The 21,412-nt window shown below is 49.5% G+C and overlaps 10 protein-coding genes across 10 annotated transcripts; 7 read left to right on the top strand and 3 right to left on the bottom strand.

The window, feature by feature from the left end:
* Positions 1-241: 241 nt before the first annotated feature.
* On the top strand, positions 242-2,395 carry FMAN_00709 (putative nuclear protein localization factor and ER translocation component NPL4; the record flags this gene model as incomplete). The annotated part of the gene is made up of 5 exons (XM_041826564.1): positions 242-325; positions 381-505; positions 555-1,998; positions 2,049-2,160; positions 2,301-2,395. The coding sequence occupies 5 exons, from the start codon at positions 242-244 to the stop codon at positions 2,393-2,395; spliced, it is 1,860 nt and encodes a 619-aa protein (XP_041676040.1).
* Positions 2,396-3,075: 680 nt separating this feature from the next.
* FMAN_00708 (putative carbamoyl-phosphate synthase (glutamine-hydrolyzing) arginine-specific large chain) lies at positions 3,076-6,873 on the bottom strand (the record flags this gene model as incomplete). The annotated part of the gene is made up of 3 exons (XM_041826553.1): positions 3,076-4,560; positions 4,720-6,401; positions 6,513-6,873. The coding sequence occupies 3 exons, from the start codon at positions 6,871-6,873 to the stop codon at positions 3,076-3,078; spliced, it is 3,528 nt and encodes a 1,175-aa protein (XP_041676039.1).
* A 2,434-nt stretch (positions 6,874-9,307) lies between these two features.
* Positions 9,308-10,349, top strand: FMAN_00707 (uncharacterized protein; the record flags this gene model as incomplete). The annotated part of the gene is made up of 2 exons (XM_041826542.1): positions 9,308-10,096; positions 10,170-10,349. 2 exons carry the CDS (start codon positions 9,308-9,310, stop codon positions 10,347-10,349), a joined length of 969 nt encoding a protein of 322 aa, XP_041676038.1.
* A 654-nt stretch (positions 10,350-11,003) lies between these two features.
* On the top strand, positions 11,004-11,411 carry FMAN_00706 (uncharacterized protein; the record flags this gene model as incomplete). Its single annotated transcript, XM_041826531.1, has 1 exon — positions 11,004-11,411. One exon carries the CDS (start codon positions 11,004-11,006, stop codon positions 11,409-11,411), a length of 408 nt encoding a protein of 135 aa, XP_041676037.1.
* A 646-nt stretch (positions 11,412-12,057) lies between these two features.
* On the bottom strand, positions 12,058-12,773 carry FMAN_00705 (uncharacterized protein; the record flags this gene model as incomplete). Its single annotated transcript, XM_041826520.1, has 3 exons — positions 12,058-12,507; positions 12,597-12,680; positions 12,741-12,773. The coding sequence occupies 3 exons, from the start codon at positions 12,771-12,773 to the stop codon at positions 12,058-12,060; spliced, it is 567 nt and encodes a 188-aa protein (XP_041676036.1).
* Positions 12,774-14,801: 2,028 nt separating this feature from the next.
* On the top strand, positions 14,802-15,474 carry FMAN_00704 (putative DNA-directed RNA polymerase II chain Rpb7; the record flags this gene model as incomplete). The annotated part of the gene is made up of 4 exons (XM_041826509.1): positions 14,802-15,050; positions 15,103-15,183; positions 15,233-15,402; positions 15,456-15,474. 4 exons carry the CDS (start codon positions 14,802-14,804, stop codon positions 15,472-15,474), a joined length of 519 nt encoding a protein of 172 aa, XP_041676035.1.
* Positions 15,475-16,208: 734 nt separating this feature from the next.
* On the top strand, positions 16,209-17,328 carry FMAN_00703 (uncharacterized protein; the record flags this gene model as incomplete). Its single annotated transcript, XM_041826497.1, has 5 exons — positions 16,209-16,467; positions 16,518-16,610; positions 16,663-16,688; positions 16,732-17,005; positions 17,063-17,328. 5 exons carry the CDS (start codon positions 16,209-16,211, stop codon positions 17,326-17,328), a joined length of 918 nt encoding a protein of 305 aa, XP_041676034.1.
* Positions 17,329-17,347: 19 nt separating this feature from the next.
* FMAN_00702 (uncharacterized protein) lies at positions 17,348-17,733 on the bottom strand (the record flags this gene model as incomplete). Its single annotated transcript, XM_041826486.1, has 2 exons — positions 17,348-17,473; positions 17,533-17,733. 2 exons carry the CDS (start codon positions 17,731-17,733, stop codon positions 17,348-17,350), a joined length of 327 nt encoding a protein of 108 aa, XP_041676033.1.
* A 332-nt stretch (positions 17,734-18,065) lies between these two features.
* FMAN_00701 (uncharacterized protein) lies at positions 18,066-19,159 on the top strand (the record flags this gene model as incomplete). The annotated part of the gene is made up of 3 exons (XM_041826475.1): positions 18,066-18,171; positions 18,255-18,780; positions 18,841-19,159. 3 exons carry the CDS (start codon positions 18,066-18,068, stop codon positions 19,157-19,159), a joined length of 951 nt encoding a protein of 316 aa, XP_041676032.1.
* A 639-nt stretch (positions 19,160-19,798) lies between these two features.
* On the top strand, positions 19,799-20,831 carry FMAN_00700 (uncharacterized protein; the record flags this gene model as incomplete). Its single annotated transcript, XM_041826464.1, has 3 exons — positions 19,799-20,072; positions 20,146-20,204; positions 20,253-20,831. The coding sequence occupies 3 exons, from the start codon at positions 19,799-19,801 to the stop codon at positions 20,829-20,831; spliced, it is 912 nt and encodes a 303-aa protein (XP_041676031.1).
* Between the last annotated feature and the right edge of the window lie 581 nt (positions 20,832-21,412).

The following is a 21,412-nucleotide window of genomic DNA, read 5'->3' as shown; positions in this document are numbered from 1 at the left end:
TAGAGCTACCTTACCTACCACCGCTCAACTTCACTTTCTTCATGCTGTTGATTCATTGCGTTTCAACTCCAACTTCTAGACTCTTCTTTTTCGTTCCCACTCATCTCCCAGCTGTTCTCTTTCTGTAGATCCTCTCCTTCTCTGCAAACCGAGAATATCCAACCTTCAAAAGGCACCAAAGAGAACACCAAAGACCCCACCACAAACCATCATAGCGACAGCCCTCTAGATATCTTTCACCATGTTGCTGCGACTCCGCGGCCCCGACGGCATGGCCCGTCTGAATGTCGAGCCCACAACTACATTTGGGGATCTGGGAAAGCTGGTCTGTTGTCTCGGAGCCCTCACCGAGCTGTCTGTGCTGACTCTAGCCCTTCCAGCTGCTCGATCAACTACCCAAGACCGTTGATCCCAAAACCATAGCTCTATCGAACGCCCCGAACGGAGGAGACTCAAAGCGCCTAGGGGACATCATCAACTTCAAAGTTGGTCAGATTGGCCTCAAGTTAGTCGCCCTCAGGACCTCCCACGAATCAGCCAAACTAACCTCATAGGCACGGCGATCTCATCTTTCTCACCTACCAACATGCCGACGCTGCCAACGGTGACGCGCCCGAAATCTCTAACACATCTGCCAGGCTTAACGGGAAACCCGTCCTACCGACCGAAGACCTCCCCATCAACCCCAAACCCGAAAGAATCGCCAGGCCGTGGGAAGTAATCCGCCAATCCGCCTTGGACGACCGATTAGACCGACAGGATGGCAAGATCCCCCGAGGTATCGATCGCATGTGTCGCCATGGTCCCAAGGGCATGTGTGACTACTGCCAACCCCTCGATCCTTTCAACCCCGGATATCTCGCGGAGAAAAAGATCAAATACCTGTCCTTCCACTCGTACCTACGAAAGATCAATGCTGCGACCAACAAGCCCGAGCTTGGCGCTTCATACATTCCTCCCCTGGTTGAGCCCTACCATCGAGTCAGGCATGAGTGCCCTTCTGGTCACCCCCCTTGGCCTGAGGGTATCTGTACCAAGTGCCAGCCCAGTGCCATTACTCTCCAGCCTCAACAATTCCGAATGGTCGATCATGTCGAGTTCTCCTCGCCTGCTATTATCGACACCTTTATTGACACCTGGCGAAAGACCGGGTCGCAACGCCTAGGTTATCTCTACGGAAAATACACCGAGTACACTGAAGTCCCGCTTGGTGTCAAGGCTATCGTGGAAGCCATCTATGAACCTCCTCAGGTTGATGAGCTCGATGGTATCACAATGAACGTCTGGGAGTCGCAAAAGGAGGTAGACAGGGTCGCCAAGCAGTGCGGTCTAGAGCCCGTGGGAGTAATCTGGACTGACCTGCTGGATGCTGGCAACGGCGATGGCACAGTGGTTTGCAAACGTCACGCCGACTCCTACTTCTTGTCCTCCTTGGAGATCTGCTTCTCTTCAAGGTTGCAAGCTCAGTACCCCAAACCCTCCAAGTGGAGTGACACCGGCAGCTTTGGTTCAAATTTTGTCACATGTATCATCACCGGTAATGAGCAGGGCGAGATTTCCATCTCCTCCTACCAGATGTCCAACGAGTCTGTGGAAATGGTTCGTGCTGACATTGTTGAGCCGTCAGCTGATCCCAACGTCATGCTTGTACGCGATGAGGAGGAAGACGACGGATCTGTCAGTCGCACAAGATATATCCCTGAAGTTTTCTACCGCAGGGTCAATGAATACGGCGCCAACGTCCAGGAGAACGCCAAACCATCGTTCCCCGTCGAGTATCTGTTTGTCACACTGACCCACGGTTTCCCCGCGGACCCTAAGCCTATGTTCACTCAGCAAGGCTTCCCTATCGAGAACAGAGAATACGTCGGAGAGAGCCAAGAGCATTCCGCTCTGTCCAAGTTTGTCAAGTTGTCGCCTAGCCAAAAGCCCACAGGCCAGGAGGTCTCTAACTTTCACCTTCTCTGCTTCATTCAGCAGATGGGCGTCCTCTCCAAGGTGCGCTTGTTTTTGACGTGTATGAAGAAAGCCACTGACAGGCTTCATAGGACGAAGAAGCCCTGCTCTGCCGTGTAGCGAGCCAGCACGATCTTGCCGACACATTCCAGCTCCGTTCTACCGAGGGTTGGCAGACCCTCCAGGCCATCCTTCAATCGACTGGTGAGAGAATCCCCAAGCGTCAGCGGGAGGAGGACGGTGCCCCCTCGCCCTCTTCCTCCTCATCCTCTTCCTTTCAAAATTCCATTCGCGACTCGGGAGAACCCCTTGCTAAGCGATTTGCTGCCTTCAGGCTAAACGAGCGCTGGACCAAGTCCGCCAATCCACCGCCGCCCTAGTCAATAAAGAGGTATTGGGTACAAGGGAAGAAAGTAGGGGAGGTCAGATAGAGATTTAGATGAGACGCGGAACCCAAAAAGTGGTGAGGCTGGATTCGGTTTTCTTGCTAGATATTTTCTTAACTTCCTTCACGTGGAAGATGATATTGCATGTATAGCTGAGGCGGCGTTAAGGACAGGTATCGGAGCATATAGGCAATGCTTTCATTTGGGCGGCTTCCTCAACTTGAATCAAAAGAATTGTGCATGTTTACATGTGCTTTGGTGATATGACTGAGTGATGGGCGCTTCAAGAGTACAAAGAGCGAAGTTGTGATCACAGTCAGGCTAAGAGCCCCTTTTCGGGCGAACTTTTCTTGGATAAATCGTTCCCAATCTTCATATCCAACGTAATTTATCCAAATCATGATGATCATGGTGTTAAATTGATTCCAGCCAAGGGTATTATAACTTGGGAAAATTATTATCATGGTTAAGACATGTTCAAGTTATGATGATTTCACTGTTGTGTCTAAAAACTTCACGCATACCACAGTCAGAAGATAGACATGTATAATTTGGAAGGACTTCACATTATCATCATAACCTATAGTAAGTAAAGGATATCATAAACTTGTCATATTTGTAGAATTGACTACTAATATTATCATAAAGGTTTATCACGCGGACACACACACACACACATTCGAATAACTCCCAAATCCACCCCTTTTCCAATCACAAAAACGCCAGTTATAATTTACAGGGGCTTTCCACCGATGAAGTCGGACCATCGGCGGACTTCAGCGGGGATGCCTTCAGGGCGGGGCAGCTTCTCGCTCATGCACTGAGCAAAGAGGATAGCGGTTTGAGGCTCCATGAACAGGGGGACGCCGAAATCGACGGCATTTCGGCGCATGACATAGTCGACGTCCAGCGTGGTCTTGCCTCGGGCCTGGGCCAGGTTGAAGCATCCGCGGATGTCGTACTTCTTGAAGACCTCACGGAGGGCACGCTTGTCCTCCTTGGGGAATTCAATAACCTCGACCTCGACCTTGGTCTTGGACTTGTTCTCGATGAACTCCTTGACCTCGGGGCTAGCGGCATACAGCTTGTAGCCAAGAGGGGCAACGTAGTCGACGACCTGGGTGAGCCATGGCTTGGAGACATTTCCGCCGAAGAGGAGACCCTCACCAGGCTCGGGCATGCGGAAGTTCATGGTGGACTGGAGAGAGGTCCAGTAGGCCTCAACGAGATCCTTACCGAAGCAAGCAATCTCACCGGTGGAAGCCATCTCAACACCGAGGAAAGGGTCGGCACCAGCGAGACGGGTCCAGGAGAACTGAGGCACCTTGGTAGCAACATAGTCGCGCTTCTCAGCCATAGGGTCAGACTTGGCAGGAACCTGCTTGCCGACGAGGGCCTTGGTAGCAATATCGATGAAGTTGGTTCCGAGGACCTTGCTGACAAAGGGGAAAGATCGAGAGGCACGAAGGTTGCACTCAATGACCTTGAGAAGGGGCTCGCCACCCTCAGGGTTCTCGGCCTTGATGATTTGCATGTTGAAGGGGCCGCTGATCTTCCAAGCTGCGGCGACCTTGACAGCAATCTCCTTGACACGCTCCATGGTGTTGCTATCGAGATTGGCAGGGGGGAGAACCAGAGTGGCGTCACCGGAGTGAACTCCGGCTTGCTCAACGTGCTCGGAAACAGCATGAATGATGAGCTCGCCGTTGGCAGAGACACCGTCAACATCGATCTCCTGGGCCCCCTCAATGAACTTGGTGATGACAACGGGGTGGTCAGGGGAGACATTGCTGGCAGCCTCCAGCTTGTCCTTGAGATCTTCCTGACTTGAGATCACAGTCATGGCAGCGCCGGACAGGACGTAACTAGGACGGACAAGGACGGGGTAGCCAACCTCATCGGCGAACTCCTCAGCAGCCTTGACGGAAGTAAGCTCTTTCCAGGCAGGCTGGTCGACACCGATGCTGTCAAGGATCTCAGAGAACTTCTGACGATCCTCGGCCTTGTCAATATCCCTGGGATCAGTTCCAAGGACATTAGCTCCACCAGTCTCCTGGAGCTTGAGGGCAATGTTCTGGGGAAGCTGGCCACCAACGGACACAACGACACCCTTCGAATTCTCAAGCTCGTAGATATCCATGACACGCTCGTAGCTCAACTCTTCGAAATACAGCTTATCAGCGGAGTCGAAGTCTGTGCTCATCGTCTCTGGGTTATACTATCGTCAAATATTAGTCTAAACCTTTTGAAATGATTATAAAAATTGTGAGGTCCGGTGCGAAGTGGGGCCGTTTTCGGCGAAGTGGGGCCGCGATCACGGCGACACCGCATAAGGAAGGAACGCTTGATTGGGACGGAATGGAGAATATAAACTTACGTTGATCATGATGGTCTTCTCACCCATCTGCTGGAGAGCTTGAGTGGCGCTAACAGCACACCAATCGAATTCGACAGAGCTACCAATTCGGTAAACACCGCTACCAAGGACAATAGTACCGTTGTCCTCGAAAGTGACATCGTGAGTAGAGCCGTTGTAGGTGGTGTAGAGGTAGTTGGTGTTGGCGGGGAACTCGGCGGCCAGGGTGTCGATCTTCTTGACCCAGGGTCGGATGCCGAAGCTGAGACGGTAGGCTCGGACCTCATCCTCAGTGCTCTTGACGGCCATGGCGATCTGTCGGTCAGAGAAGCCCATCTTCTTGGCCTTGAGGACCTGATCTTTCTTCAGGCTCTGTAGACCACCAGCCTGCTCAAGCTCACGGGTACAGTCGACGATGTTCTGCAGCTTGTGGAGGAACCACTTGTCAATCTTGGTCAGCTCGTGGACCTTGTCAACAGAGTAATTCTCGTGAAGCATGGCTTGTCCAACAGCGAGCCATCGGCGGTCGGTAGGGTTCTGGAGCTCAAAGTCGAGATCATCGAACTTATCACCTTGGAAGCCCACAAATCGGGGGTCAACCTGACGAATGGCCTTCTGGAAAGACTCCTCAAAGGTTCGGCCGATAGCCATGACCTCACCAACAGACTTCATAGCACTGCCGATGTCGCGCTTGACGTGCTGGAATTTGGAAAGATCCCATCGGGGAATCTTGGTGACGATGTAGTCGAGGGAAGGCTCGAAGTTGGCAGTGGTGGTCTTGGTGACGGCGTTGGGGAGCTCGGGAAGGGTGTGTCCGAGACCGATCTTTGCAGCAGTGTACGCAAGAGGATATCCGGTAGCCTTGGAGGCCAGGGCAGAGGATCGGGAAAGACGGGCGTTGACCTCAATGACACGGTAGTCGAGACCATCAGGCTGGAGAGCGTACTGGACGTTACACTCGCCAACAACACCAAGATGCCGGACGATCTTGATGGCGGCGCTTCGAAGCATGTGATACTCCTCGTCGCTCAGGGTCTGACTAGGCGCAACTACAATGGAGTCACCAGTGTGGATGCCAAGAGGATCGAAGTTCTCCATGTTGCACACAGTGATACAGTTGTTGTTGGCGTCACGAACGACCTCGTATTCGACCTCCTTCCAGCCCTTGAGCGACTTCTCGACGAGGATCTGGGGAGAGAGGGTAAGAGATCGAGCGGCCATGTTGCGGAGCTCCTCCTCGTTGTTGGCGAAACCGGAACCCAGACCACCTAGAGCATAGGCGGCACGGACAATAATGGGGTATCCGACGGTCTCGGCGGCCTCGAGAGCCTCCTCGACAGTGCCGACAGCAATCGACTTGGCAATGGGGATGTTAATCTCATCCAGAGCCCTGGCGAAGAGGTCACGATCCTCGCTCAGTTCCAGAGTTCGGACACTGGTGCCGAGGACCTTGACGCCATACTTTTCAAAGAGGCCGAGTCGCTGCATCTCAACACCAAGGTTGAGGGCAGTCTGGCCACCGAAGGACAGGAAGATGCCATCGGGCTTCTCCTTCTCGATGACATAGGAGACATACTCGGGGGTAACGGGGAGGTAGTAGACCTCGTCAGCCAGACTGTGGTTGGTCTGGATGGTAGCGATATTGGGGTTGATGAGGACAGAAGCAACGCCGGCTTCCTTGAGGGCCTTGAGAGCCTGAGCACCTATATTTCGAGTGTGTTAATTTTGAATGCTCAAAAATGAGTTTTGGTGGTGAATCGCAAGTTCATCGGTGAGATGTGCGTCACTGCGTATTGGGTATTGGGTATACTAACCTGAGTAGTCGAACTCTCCGGCCTGTCCAATGGCAAGACCACCACTTCCAATGACAAGAACCTTCTTGACATCAACGGTCTGGTGAGGCTTGATGACTCCACTGTCGAGGTAGGCCTTGGGGTTGGGTGCATCCTGAACAGCGGCGGAGCTGTAGGCGCGCATAACCTTGAGGGTGCCCAGGCGCTTCGAGTTGGCGGGGCGGGCAGATGCGATTGAGACTCGGCATGATGCGGATGCTGAGAGAGGGCTCACGGAGGAGAATGAGCGAGAGGGCAAAGCTCGCGGGACCCTGCGTCCATGACGGAGCAGGGCCGGAGCTCGACCAGCGAGAGTGGTTGCCAGGTTGAAGTTGAGAGGCATTGCAGCGGATAATTTGCACGTATCAATGCGTAAGTTGAACCGTCCCGCTGGCGAGGTTGCCCTTCTGTATCCCGAATCAAGCGTCTAGGATATGTCGATGTATGGGAAGGACACAAGAGACTGTGACTCTGTTGGAACTGATTTCTAGAGGAGGGCGGGGGGGGGATGGGGATAAGTAGGGCGGCCCGTTGTGAAGAAAAATGGCGGTACAGCTGATAAGATAAGAAGAACCTCCGAAAATTATTCTCTAGTTTTGGTGTGTGACTCTACAAAAAGTTGTGCTGGACTGGGCTGTGATGTGACGCAGCTCAACCCAGGCCCAGGAACAGCTAACAAAGTAGCTCCATAGCACTCCAATAGTGGATAGATACCTCCGATTGCTATCTACAGAGTAAATGGAACTGCCCCAACATTTCGGCCGTAATAGGTGAGAAAATTTACCAAGATCCGATAGAGATCGTCCCTCACTAGTGTCTTGTTCAAGGGTCTTTCGTGGAGAATCCAAGGCACGAGTTCTGTAACACCCAACTTTGATGCATTCTGTTGTCCCGTTTTGGCTCTGACAATCAGGGCTTCTCTTATTAATTTTTGTGTATCTTGTTGAGTATATCCCACGCTGACTGTACCTGCAGCCAGATACCGAACATCACCTCACAGCTTATCATCCTTGCTGAACTCCCCGGATCAAGCCCAGCTAAGCTTATGGGTCCGGTTACGGCGACCCTTCAAGTACATACATACATACTACAATACAGCTTGGACCCTGGCCAACAAGAAACAAACAAGGACACAGCAGAGCAGCGGTTGTAAGCAGCAAGGAAAATGATTCTACTGGTGCTCACAGACGTCTGGAAGAGGTGTCAAGTTCATTTTGACCCATTGAAAAAAAAGTAAAACAGCCAATGTGGTGTAGTATTCTCCCAGTCTAATGATGAAATGCCCCGACATCGCCGTCCACTTTGGTGGCATCGGCGGAGTTGGCGGAGATATGTACCGCCTGTGCCGCCGCTATTCTGCGCTTTGGCGGTGATAGGGCCGCTGGCGGAGTTTTTCTGAGTCATGCGAGGTTCCGAATAATGAGTCCGATATACCGTTGTGAATTATCAAATGTAAGTCCTCTTACCCTCAAATTTACAGAAATGGTACTATATTGGCTATATCAAGCTGCTGATTAGTACATTCTGGTTGTTGAACACGAGGACATCAGAGGTGCATTTAGGCTTCACGAGAGCTAGGTACGGGAACACGCTCCGAACCCACAGGAGATCCGCTCAGAATGCGATACTCCGATAGACACTGAACAACCCGATCGTCAAAAAAGGCATCGAGACGGGCAGAAAAATGCCGGAATCCCGAAACCGCCGCCGATAACGTTGTGATTGACCCAATACGACAAAACATATCATCCCATTGATTTCTATCATATCCAACTACTGGGTATCATGAGCTTACCCTATAGCATTTGCTAACATGCTATTGGCCAATGTAACCGCTTCCTCATGGTACCCTAAGGTAGGTATTCAGCAAGATTCAGCACCTACAAGAGTGAACCTTGACAACAGAAAATGATTCAATATTTAGAAAAGAACAAAGGCGACGGAATCTCCTAGACGACAATAGGGAGTATTACAACTACATAAGTATAAACTGAATTTTACTTGGGGCCACAGAGTAACCATAGTGTTCCTCGCAAAAGTTCGAATCTGCAAGTAGCGAGCTCAGTTGATCGAGTACGAAATCATCACCAAAATGGCAAAAGAGCGAGCAAATGATGACCCCATCGGCCATTCCGTTGAACTGCTGATCTCTCAGAAGCGCAATCCTCTATTCTGGGATACCAATTGGTTTTTGGCCTTTTCTCTCGTCCGACAACCTGGCCTAGTTGAGATACTGAGTTACGATGCATCGAAATTTTCCCTGTATGATCTATCACCCGTACTGAATAGAGAAGCTCCAAGTATCGACTGAGCAAGAAAGTACATACTGAAATTAGTCACGATAAGCGCAGTAGGGACAGACAATACATACACAGGGTGTGCTTGTACATCACCAATACCAACCAATCTCGACATAACCCAACCCCAAAGACTGTTCCAAATGTTTCCTGAGTAACGCCGACACAGTTTTAATGCATCCAATAGTGCAGACACTGGCAAACTTAGGCGTGCACCGAGAACATGAAACCAAGATCAGTATACCCAATGAGTGGACAAGATGGATCAGACAAACTTTTTGTGTCTATAATTTGGTTTCCGTGTCTACGGTTCGGAACCATACAAGCTTTGTTGACGTGATATAAGATGATGAAAGTCAGATTTATTTCAAGTCTTAGTCATACATAAGTAAAATGTGCTGCCTTGCTTTAGAAAACCCATTGTTTCTTATCTGGCCATGAACCATACGCAGCACATACAACACCCACGCGCTGACCAGAATGGAAATCAATATCTTCATAGTGCTGGCCTGGTACCTGGTCGGAGCTGTCTTCGCTTCACCGTTGGTGAAACGTAACAGAACTGAAGGACTGGGCGAAAAGCTCAAAGGCACCGACTTCTCTCGCCTTGAGCCCGTTGATCATTATACGGACGATCCTAGATACCCTCTTGAATCTGGTCCTTTTGCAGCTCAAGCGATCAGAAACAGCTCCTTTGTGGCTAGGCGCATCATACAAAAGAGACCAGAGACCGAAGAGAGCGAGCCAAAGTTGAACCAGACTCGCCAGTCTGGAAAAAAGACCGAACATGAGTATAAACCTCCAAAACCCGACAGCCACATATTCATCTCACTCGACAAGATGGAAGTTTCTGAGCATGAGAAGACTTTGGCCAAGACGCTTCTTAAAAACTTCAACAAAACCCTAGAGGAGACCGAGAAAGAAAACCCCACCGGTTATACTCGAATTATCGAAAACCCAGGGATGGTTCCATCCATGTGGCGTGACTCTATTAAGCCACACACTGGAGAAGACAAAGACGAGGACAAGGAAGACGAGGAATATGACAGCGACAGCGATAGTGACGACGAGGAAGATGCAAAGAAGAGGATTAAGAGAGTACCCAGAATGACCCAGAAGCGAGACGAAGAGAAGGGGGTGGAGGAGAAGCCATATCTATGGCCAGAGCACAACAGACCAAAGGTCTCCAAGGATGGAAAGTTTAGATATTTGTACTCCAGCGAGGGAAAGCAATATGCTGTTGCAACTCCGCAACATCTTGCCAACGAGGTCAGTGAAGACATACAATTATACAGCAACCATGTTTATATACGTGTACGATGCTCACATGAGAACCCCACAGACTAATCGCCATGAGAAGGCCCAGCAGGAGAGGGAGCAGAAGTTGGACATTATTCAACACGAGCTTCAGAAGGAAATGGACGCGAAGCTACAGAAGGAGCAGAGCAGATTGAAGCACGAGAACGAGATGAAGTTCAATGCTTCAAAGCCCGAAAAGGACGAACGAATTGCTCGACTCTAGTTGTTCTAGTCATCTAACTATGGGTTGGGAGTTAACACGGCGAACATACCCGTATTTTGTTGACATGGGAGCTTATTTGTGTTAATTTATTACATATTGTAAGGTAGTTCAGTTTCTCATCTTCTCAACAGAATACAGGACAGACTTTACCAAAGCAACCCGTCATGTCATTGACAAGCCCGAGCCCTTTCAAATGCACAGTGATGACCGTAACAAAGGAATTAGCTGAAAACAAAAAAGAACATATACGCAGACCAGGCCTCTCGCAGATTCACTCTAGAGCTTTTGCAATTACGCCCGAACAATGGAGATGTTCGTCTGACACTTGCCGACAAGATAAACCAGGGACAAGTATAATATAAGCCAGTGCCCCCATCGTCACAAGATAACCAACACAAGTAATACTTAACGCCTGATCCATAAATTAACTTGAAAACACCATCATTAACATGTGCCAGCAGATCTTCAGCTTCAAGTGTCATCACATGAGGTATATGCCAGTCCCTTGCCAAAAGATCAAGGCCCGACAAAAGCAGTTTCTTCGACCCATTCTGGACTGGCTGTGCCCAGTCAGGCCTTGCAAACGCAAGATAGAAGGCCAGCAACGCCCGGACCAGCCCTGCGATACTTGCTTGGCCAGCACGAGCATCTAAGATGGCGAACTCGGGCAGCTCAGGGTTGGAGACCGACCGACAACGTCCAAACCAACGACGCCTGTGTCCGCCCAGACACCGTGAAGCTGCTCAACCGAGCCTACAACGCAGTCGCGCAACGAATTGCCTGCGTAGGGTTTACCACGACCTAGAGTCACAAATCTTGGATGAGGCTGGGATCCCTAACAAGCTGCGACGTGCGCCCCCTCTCTCCTCGGAGCTTCCACAAGGCATAGATGGTGATCGAGGCAGTGAGGTTATTATGCCTATTATTCAACGGGGAGACGACCAAACTTGCAAGCGTCTAGATCATGTTCGAGAACATCAGGTCCATGTTCACCATCCTGTTGAACGACCCAAGTCGATAGAGATAAAAGTTTGTCATGTTGATGACGAAGATGAGCTCTAAATTAACAACATGCAGCAAACCTGCCTTTATTAGCAGACCATCACGGACCGAAATGGCCTTGAGAACGGCATCGTGGAGAAGATTAGATAGCAATATAACGTTTGTTCCTGGATGAATATACTGTGAATAATGCCCATTGATAAATGATACGAATATATTGACGAATTTACTACGTGCTTGATGTCAACTGTTATTTAATTGCAAACAAAACAACTCCATACACTCCATATGATGCTGAGGCTGTTACCTGGACCGATCCACTTCCTGACCTTCTCCTTGTATTTCACGTGCCGATTTCATGAGTCTCAGGACAACCTAACGGTCGTGTAAGCAAACGAATCTGCTCTCAAGAGCATCAAATGCGCGAGTAAACAAAAGGGGTGAGATCACCAATGCCACCTTCGTCTCCGCGGCGGCGAAAAGAATACTGTCGTATTCCGTGCAATGAGGCCCAATGACGATAGATTGGGTGCTCGCTACTGATCATCGATTGATAGTATCTGAAATGTAAGCGGGGACACGTCAGAACGTGGTTTGTCTCGATGTTGAAGCTGGTTCTACAACGCAGTCTCCGGAGCATTGGTCGTCTGACGAACCATCTTATATACTCAAGATCAGGGAAGTAGATTGGGCTGAGATGATTGCTCTATTGGGCCTTGCCGTTCTTTGACCTGAACTTCTCAATCTCGACCTGGACTTTCTTGTTGACACGAGATCGGAGCTCTGGTCGGTATCCAAACTTGAAGAGTATCTCAAGCCACACAAACATAGGGGCAAGGAAGACGGCCTGGATGAGGTTGTCGAGCAAAGCAGGGGCACGTCCTTCATATTTACCATGACCAATAAACTGGAAGATCCAGCAGACAACATGGATAGCCAGAGCACCCTGAAAAGTGGTGTCAGGATTTTGCTGATGGAGGTAGTTGCCAAGTGCTGCACCCCCCATACAGAAAAGAGCCAGGAGGAAGCCCGCAAAGGGCTCCAAGAGCAGATAGAGCAAGGAATAAAGACTGGCACCAATGACGCCAAGGTTGAGGTCCAGATAAGGGGGAGTGATCCAAGATGGTGTAGGAATGAGAGTGCCAGTGTATGTGGCCTGGAGAAATGTCAGATGGAGTTCTGGTAAGAAAGCAGATGCAGAGCAACGCAACATGCATAAGCCGGCGAGGACATGAAGAGACGAACCATACAGAACCCCGATAAGAGGATGAGGGGGACGCAAACCATGTGGATGGCGACATTAACCGAGTTATGGTGGTAAGCACCATACTACCGCATATTAGTATGATTTTCGACATATGATAAATAGCGTGTCGAAGTGTGACTTACAAAGGTGAGGTGCTGTTCAAGATCCAGAGACATGATGAGTAAGGGCCCCCTCAACAGAGACGACACGAGAGTTGTAGCAGACTGAGAGTATGAAAAGTGAGGAGAGAAAAAGCCTATAAAGCTGCTTTGAATCTGACAATTTGACGAGCGATGAACTCGGCTTGACGTGGTCCGTGAGCTGCTGGTCTATGCAGTTTGATGATTTCTGAGGCTACAGTTGTGGATCTGAGTCCAAAAAGAAGAGATCCCAGGGCGACCGAATGGAAGTTTGCGTGGGTAAGGTAAAGGATACTTTCTTGTGATGGATGAATGATGAAGATGATTACAACTTGTTTGGGTAGGTGTACCTGGTAGGTAGTACCTAGGTAGTTAAGGTGATTGTGTGTTACCTCGAGGTATCACAGTCCGAGACGGGATGACGGGATGACCTCCTTCCCAGGTTCGTTTTGACGCAGGAGGTGCGTCCGTCAGATCAGACGGGCTGCAAAGGCTTCAAAAGGCAGGATCCTGCAGTAATAAAGAATGAGTAGAAGAAAACAAGACGAGCCAAGAAATCGAAGGTTGGCAAAGGCCGAAGGCAACGCAGGTATGGTATGGTATGGCACGGCAGGCACAGTACGGTAAAAAGAGTGTGAGTGAGTGGCTTTCTACAGTGATGAGTTGTTCGTTTTCATGTGCTTTCCATTTTTGCGAGCCTGTGTCCACTGGCTGCTGCCACTTCTGATCCCCAACTCCCTCCCTAACCTTAGAAAGACCCGCTTGGATGCACCGCCGCAGCTGCTCGGGGTGGGTCCCAAGTCCGTACAGTAACTTCCATTTTGGAGCTCCTTTCTTTCACCCCTTGCCCCATGTCCACTATGCCTTCCAGCACGGCGTGTGCTTGTCTCCTTTTACTTGGGTGGTTGCGCCTTCCATCAAACACAAGCCAGTCAATGCCGGCAAGGAATATACGAAGTCCTATTGTATTGGTCGGAATCTCATCGCCCTTGTTTATTCCCCAGGTTTTAGAATTTTGGTGCCGATTAATATCTCAAGAGGAGGACGAAGGACAAGGTTCGGAGAGGCTTCCATTCGGTTCCCTCGAATCGTACCACATCCCATCCGGGTTTTATTCTGGAAGAGTCCGGTTGCGAGAGGTAGAAGCCGAGGCCGAAACCTCCACTCAAGACTTCTTGTATGCCTCTCAGTGATAATCATTCGGCCTGATGGGCCATGTTCTGCTGGAGTATCGCGTCTTTGGTAGATATTCTTCCTTTTAGGTGCCTACCTACTCCACCGGTCTGTATTGAAGCTTTCAGCAATGGAAACTCTCAGCCAGTTAAGTTGACACTAGGTGTTTTGTGAGCGTATGATAGGGGGGCCAGTGATTTTTGTTCGGAGTAGCATCTATTGACTTGTTACCTACACATGACTTAATAAACTTAAAATGTCTCCCTATACTCAAGTTTCGCATTCAGCACGTATCCGAAAATGATATACTCTAGAATCCCATGTCGTTGAGGTTGAGGTGTGATCAGGCAGCTATCGCTTAGACGCCACACCTGTGGCTGGAATGCTCACGAGCTCTGATTGGGCAGATCTCATAGGAACGCATGGGCCAGCTCAGCCTCGTCGATTTCATTGTCCAAACTTCCACCTCACTTGACATTCTTTCACCCAAGGAACAAACAACCTCCCTCTGCGCTCGCGTCAAGAAGGTCAGCAGTCATATTTTGACTTGACACGCCAGGGCCTTTCTCTTAATATATTTTCGCCTCTCGCCTCTCTTCAGCGAGCGATACGCAACTCCTCGGCGCGTTTCATTTCTAAGCCTACGCCAAGCTGTCACTACGTCTCGTTCCTTTTCGCACGCGCTTTCGCCCGGCGCCCTCCCTCGATTGATCGCAGAACCCTACGAAGCGGTAGTTATTAGCTTAATCTCTCGCTTGATCGAATACAAACCCATTTTCGTGCTCTAGTCGGACATCGGACATATTGCAATATCGCAACTTCCTTGCCAACCGAAACCGCCCACTCGCTTACCATCGATATCTTCGCTTCTCCCCGAAATCGCTTTTCACCATGTTTTTTCTTTATAATTTGGAGCGCAAGGTCACCTTGCACCCTTCTTTCATGGGTCGCAACATGCACGACCTCGTGACCGCGAAGCTCTTAAAGGACGTTGAAGGCACATGCGCTGGCAGCTACTTCATCATTTCCATCATGGACGCTTTCGAAATCTCTGAAGGACGAATCCTCCCCGGTCTTGGTATGGCTGAATTTACTGTCGGATATCGTGCCGTAGTATGGCGGCCATTCAAAGGCGAGACGGTAAGGCCTTCACTGCCGAGGATTAATGACCTAGGAGTCTGACTTCAGTCAGGTCGATGCAGTTGTGCACTCTATCAACCCACAAGGCTTCTTCGCTCACGCAGGGCCTCTGCAGCTGTTTGTTTCAGCCCATGTACGTCACCACATGGCTGTGATGCAATATTTTCTAACAGTTACGATAGCTGATTCCTAGTGATGTGAAATATGACCCCAATGCGACGCCACCTCAGTTCACAAACAACGAGGACACCTCCATTGAGCCCCAAACCCACGTTCGCGTCAAAATCATAGGAACTCGAACAGAAGTTGGAGAAATGTGGGCCATCGGTAGCATCAAGGAGGATTACTTGGGGTATGCTGACGACTGGTCATATATTTGGCTTTCTTTGCTAACGGTGATATCAGATGCCTCCAAGCTTCTTAAGTTGCGCGTGGTACTGGACGGAGTGGGAACCAAGAAAATCAAAGCCCCATTGAAGGATAGAAACAATTAGGCGACTCTACTACAGCAGCCAGTCCTTCAATTACTGGATGCAGCGGCAAAAGCGACTCAAACAAAAATCTATCAATCACCACATTAGGGAGGAGACAAATCCGCTGAATTGACGACAATGGAGCCTGCAGCAGGTGAGTCGGGCGCCGAACAGTGATTGTTCTGGGGCACAAACAATTATTGGTATAAAAGGTGGCCAAGATTACGTTGATCGCAAAATTGAACATAATGGATACAGTTTGCTATAAGGAAAATGAATTACTGTTTCTGTCAGATTTAGACAGCGAACAAATAGACAATGGCACGCAAGCTTGCAGTTTGCAGTTTGCAAACAAGACAATAAAAGCCAAAGATACCCGATAACGCTCCAAGTTATATGCGCCCTATGAGTGAAGCCACCCGCCCTACAATAATGAGTCTCTTCGGCAGCCAATTGCAAGCTGTACAGACAGGCGTCGGCTTCCTGAAGCAGCTTGATATCCCCCACGAGACCCCGCAATCGAGAGCTCCCCGCTGAGGAGCTGGGGACGGGGAACGGGGAACGGGGCCCTCCGGGGAAATGTCTGATGTTTGTCGTATAAATTGGGTTCTCGGAGGATACTTCCCCGAGCAAGTTGGCTTTCTGCACTATCTATGACCATTATACGAGGTAAAAACAAGACAATATGAGTAGAGTATGGACATCAGCAACCCTCCGGTTACGACCGGCCTTGACACCCAACACGTTACAACCACGGGTGGCAACCAGAACGATGTCTAGGTTGTCTGGCATGCAGGCATCTAATAGATTACGGACAGCTCTTCTGGAGGGGAAAAAGGCGTTTGGCGCCTGGCAGATGCTTCCCGGCGCAAACGTGTCGCGAGTATTAGCAAGGTCAGGAGTTGATTGGGTCTTGGTAGACTGCGAGCATGGGAACTTGGATGGTAAGTTGAGCCTATACTGAAATGATTGGATATAGGCCTGACATGTCAAGATGGTGCAATGCACGATGCCGTCCCTGCAATTGCGGCTTTAGGGGTTTCGCCCATTGTGAGATTGCCCGATATGCAAGGATGGATGGTAAAGCGTGAGGCTGCAGAGATATCCATGCTTGGGAATTCGGTGTTGACATTTCTCAGGTGCACTCGACAGTGGAGCTCACGGCGTAAGTTGCCATCTCTCTGAAGCCGTGCCATGTTGCTGATTAGACAAAGATTGTTGTGCCTTTGCTGAGGACGCCTGAAGAAGCGAGACAACTCGTGCAATCTGCCAAGTTTCCGCCCCTAGGCCGTCGAGGTTTCGGGTCGCCAATCGCTCCAGAGCGATTCCACCCTGAGCCGAGCTTCTCAGAGTATCTCCAGCAAGCCAATGATTCTCTCTTGACCATTGTTCAGATTGAGACCAAGGAGGCACTTGAGTCTATCGACGAGATTGCTGCCGTTGATGGCATCGACGTGTTATTCATTGGACCGTTCGATCTTGGTTTGTCTCCCAAAAATTACAAAGTTGAACCAAAGGAAATGTATTGATTCGCAACAGGAAACGCGCTCGGTCACCCCATTATCGAAGGAGTCATGGCTACGGAACTGAAAGACGCCATTGCCAAGATCCTGGCTGCGGGTCAGAGAGCAGGCAAGAAGACAGGCGTATACTGCACAGGGGGTGAACAGGCAAAGATATACGCTGATCAGGGGTTTGACATGATGAATGTAGTAACTGATTATACGTCCTTGGGCCTGGTAGCCAAAGAGCAGCTCAGCTTCGCTGATGGAAGCTTGGCACCAACCAGAGGAAAGGGATATTGATGTGTGCCGCAAGGAGAGGTTAGTTTTTCTCTGCTTTGTCCATTTGAGCCTCGACTTGCTCGGCAGTGAATCTGTGCATCAATTTGATTGCTTTACCAACTTTGGTTGGCTCTTCTTCAGGCGCGGAGGCTTTACTGATGTGAATCTGCATTATATGGATGTTAACAAGAATTTCAGTGCCTTTAGGTAAGTATTTCTGCTGACCACCGGGACATCAAAATCGTATATGTCTCTCCATTGCTTGGACTCAGGCTTTGGGAGATCGACATTAACCTCTGTATAGTCAAAGGGTCTCTTATCCCAAACATCTGACAATACATGCTTAGCTTGGGTGCAGAGACCACAAGTTTCCCGGGTGAAGAACGTAATTCTCGTTGAAAAGAGAAGACGACGAGTAGCAAACATGGTGAAGTGAATAGAGCAGCCCCGTGGAAGTGTCTCAATGGCTCGGTATAAAAATCCAATGTCGTCTTGAAAATGGCCTGAGATTAGACGAGACGCATGCAACCCGTCGCGTCTGATTGCACAAGCAAATCAGATGCGACCCCGCATCGAAACAGGAAAGCGGTGAGAATATAGCTGTGTTCCAGCATCGTCATCGCCTCCACGACAGAGCTTGAATTCTAGAAGCTCCCACCCCACCAAAGTCCGAGTCAAATACTCCTTTCTCTTCCTTCTAGACAATCACTAAACTGTCAATTCTTCCTGTGGAGTATAGACGTTGTACTACTCGCGAAATGTCTCAAAAATGTGTCCATCAAGGTTGCGGGAAAGAGTTTACCGATCCAGATGAGAAGTGCGAGTACCACCCTGGTCCGCCCATTTTCCACGAGGGGCAGAAAGGTAGGTTGATCTGGCAGAGCAGATACTGTTTTGACCTGCCATTGTGCATTGCATCGCATAGCATACTAACTAACCGTGAAAAGGATGGAAGTGCTGCAAGGCTCGTGTCTTGACATTTGACGAGTTTATGGATATTCCTCCTTGTACGACGGGCACACACTCGACCACCGACAAGCCGCCTCAGCTTGAGGAGAAACCCCAGCAGGATGACGCTGCCCTCGCTCAGAAGATCGATGCTCTAAACGCCGCCACTCCGTCTCGCGCACCGATTCCAATTGCCCAGCACGCTCCTACGCCACCGCCGCCTGCTCCTGAGTCGGAAGATGATGACCCCAGTCTTGAGATTGCGGACGGTGTTGGCTGTAAGAGAAGGGCATGCGGCGCAACGTACAAGAAGGGCAGCTCGAGGGATGACGAGGAGTGTGTTCACCATCCAGGAGTACCAATCTTCCACGAGGGGAGCAAGGGATACTCCTGTTGCAAGAGGCGAGTGTTGGAGTTTGATCAATTTATGAAGATTGAGGGGTGCAAGACGAAGAACAGACACTTGTTTGTCGGCAGTGGTAAGAAGGATGGCCCCAATAGTGAGGAGGTCGTCTCCAACGTCAGGTGAGTTCACGAAACAAAACCGCGGCCAAATTCTATGATTGTTCGTGCTAATAGTTATAGGCATGATTTTTACCAGACCCCAGTCAATGTTATTGCATCCTTCTTCCTGAAGAAGATCGACAAGAGCACAGCCAAGATCGAGTTGCAGCTGAAGCAACTGAACCTGGACCTTACTACAACCGACTCGCCCCCCAAGCGCTATACAGCCCGAGTCCCTCTCTATGCGTCGATCGACCCAGAGAAGTCATCGTACAGAGTGCTCGGCACGAAGCTAGAATTTGTCCTAGCCAAATCTGACGGCACCTCATGGCCAGTGTTGCGAGGGGACGAGGCCCTGACAGGTGAGATCCTTCAGGTCGGCCGAGCTGGAAGGGCTTGATGGGAGACGTAAGTTATGAGAAGACATGAGAATGAGCATAATAGGGAGTTTATGTGATCGATATGGCGTTGATGAGAATTTAGACGAGACTAGACGTCATGTCTCGCAAGGGCGTAGAGAATTAAGAATGAACTAGCGATAGCGAGGTAGAGACGGAATACGGAGCATCGGCATGAACTGAGATTGGCATCCATAACAAAAAACTTGTCACACAAGTGCTCTTTTTGAGTCGATCCGAGATGATCTTTTCCTTTTCCACATGGTTACCAGCTTCGCTCGAATCTTTGTCCTTTTTGCGTCGACTTCGTGAAGGGCCCGCCACATGAGTTTGCAAACAACACAACTGAGCAAGTGACCCAACAGTTGCTTGAAGTGACTGTTCCGTTACTTGCGTTTAATACCGAGAAATCCTCCAGAAACCCTGCATTGTGGTGTTTCATCGTGGGTCAGGAATGATAGGCGGTGGAACCAATATGGATGATAATGCTGACTAGTTTGCTTTAGATTTGCCAGAACCAACAACCACGTCTACCCTTTGTAACTTTAAAATATGTCCTGATTCCTAGTATTGCGGCCCTTTTTGGGTTTCATCCCTATTCTTTTCCTTCGATAAACGCTTGTTTGTTGTGGTGAACAACCATGTGGTATTCATTACTGGCTTGTCTTGTTAGTGCGGCTTATGCCTCGACACTACAACTACGAGAGGGTGCTGCACAAATAGCTTGGAATGTTTCGGGGTTTACGGCTTTCGATGTCTTGAATTACACCCAAGTTGAATCTGACGATGCCTGGAAAGTGGAAGTTCCTCTTCGTATACTCTGTGTCGGGGACTCTATAACAGAGGGTTGGGGAAGTGATGCAGACGGCGGCGATGGGAATGGCTACAGGCTTTCTCTCGCGAAACATCTGTCACGTAAGTTGCTTCTTGACCATTCAGAATAATATTAATTGACGGGTATACTGACATATACTGACACTGACTCAAGGAGAAAAAGTTGTCTTTGCGGGTACAAGACGCAAAGGCTCTATGGAGGACAGTTATTATGTGAGACCAGCCATTGAACGTGACGATACCACGCTTATACGGATTTAGGCGGCCTGGTCTGGCAAGACAATTCAGTATATAAACGATCACATCACAGAGTCGTTGGAACAAAAACCAAATCTTGTCCTCCTTCACGCTGGAACGAATGACATGGATTTACGACCGTCGATCTCCAAAGAAGGAAACGACCCCAAAGATGCTGCCACTCGTCTCGGCGACCTCATTGACAAGATTGTTAGATACTGCCCGGATGCAGCAATCCTCGTCGCGATACCTTTGGCATCCTGTGACACTGAGAAACCCAGAATGCCTATTTACAGAGCCCTGATCCCTGGGCTTGTACGACAGCGACGAAAGGATGGTGATCATGTTATTGCCGTGGATTTCAGCACATTTGATCTGGGCGAGTTGAGAGACTGCTTGCACCCTACAAATGAAGGCTACAGCATCATGGGGGACTATTGGTATGACTTCATAACACAGGTGCCAAAGGGATGGATCAAGGAGCCTGTTGGTGATGACCCAAAGCGAGAAGAGAATGGGGTTGGAAGACGAGTCCTGCCAGACAAGATGTCTATTTTGGGTATTGGTTTGTACTGGGGTGTGTACCGTATCTGTTGGGTATAGAAATTTGGTTTCCGTACAAACTTGGGATTTTAGACGTAGACGGTATTGATAGAGTTTGCTAAATGGCTGCAAACAGTTTGTGTTCAACAATCAAGAGTTGGATCATTGAGGTTGACGAAGCTGAGGTGAGAGCTTGCTTGACTTGCAACAAGTCAAAACAGGTGAATGAACAGATTGAGAATAATCAGTATCACAATTGCGTCAGAAGCCATCAAAGAGCACATTCTTCGAGCACGTTCCTGCTGAATCCAATACTTAATTGCAAGTTGAAAAAGGCCGGTTCCGTACAAAAATGGGCTGAAAAAAGAAAGATCCCACCCAACCTGGCGAACGCAAGTGCAGGGTACTTGATAAGACAGGATTCTTGACCCGTGGCCGTGGAAATGAGAGGCATTGGATGATCGATAAGTTGAACGATCCCGTTCTCCCCCCACATTAAATCAGCAAATTCCGATACGTAAACAGGAAACACAAGACGGCTTCTGACTGGCCGCTCCCGATTTAACCATCAGCACACCCTGCTGTCGCTCATCGCACATGCTTGGCGCCCAGATCTGAAATGCACTGTATCAACCCGCATT

This window comes from Fusarium mangiferae (assembly GCF_900044065.1).
Source record: "Fusarium mangiferae strain MRC7560 genome assembly, contig: FMAN_scaffold001, whole genome shotgun sequence".
NCBI classification, from domain to species: Eukaryota; Fungi; Ascomycota; class Sordariomycetes; order Hypocreales; family Nectriaceae; genus Fusarium; species Fusarium mangiferae.
Note: the sequence above shows the minus strand (reverse complement) of the source record. Positions and strands in the feature narration are given on the sequence as shown.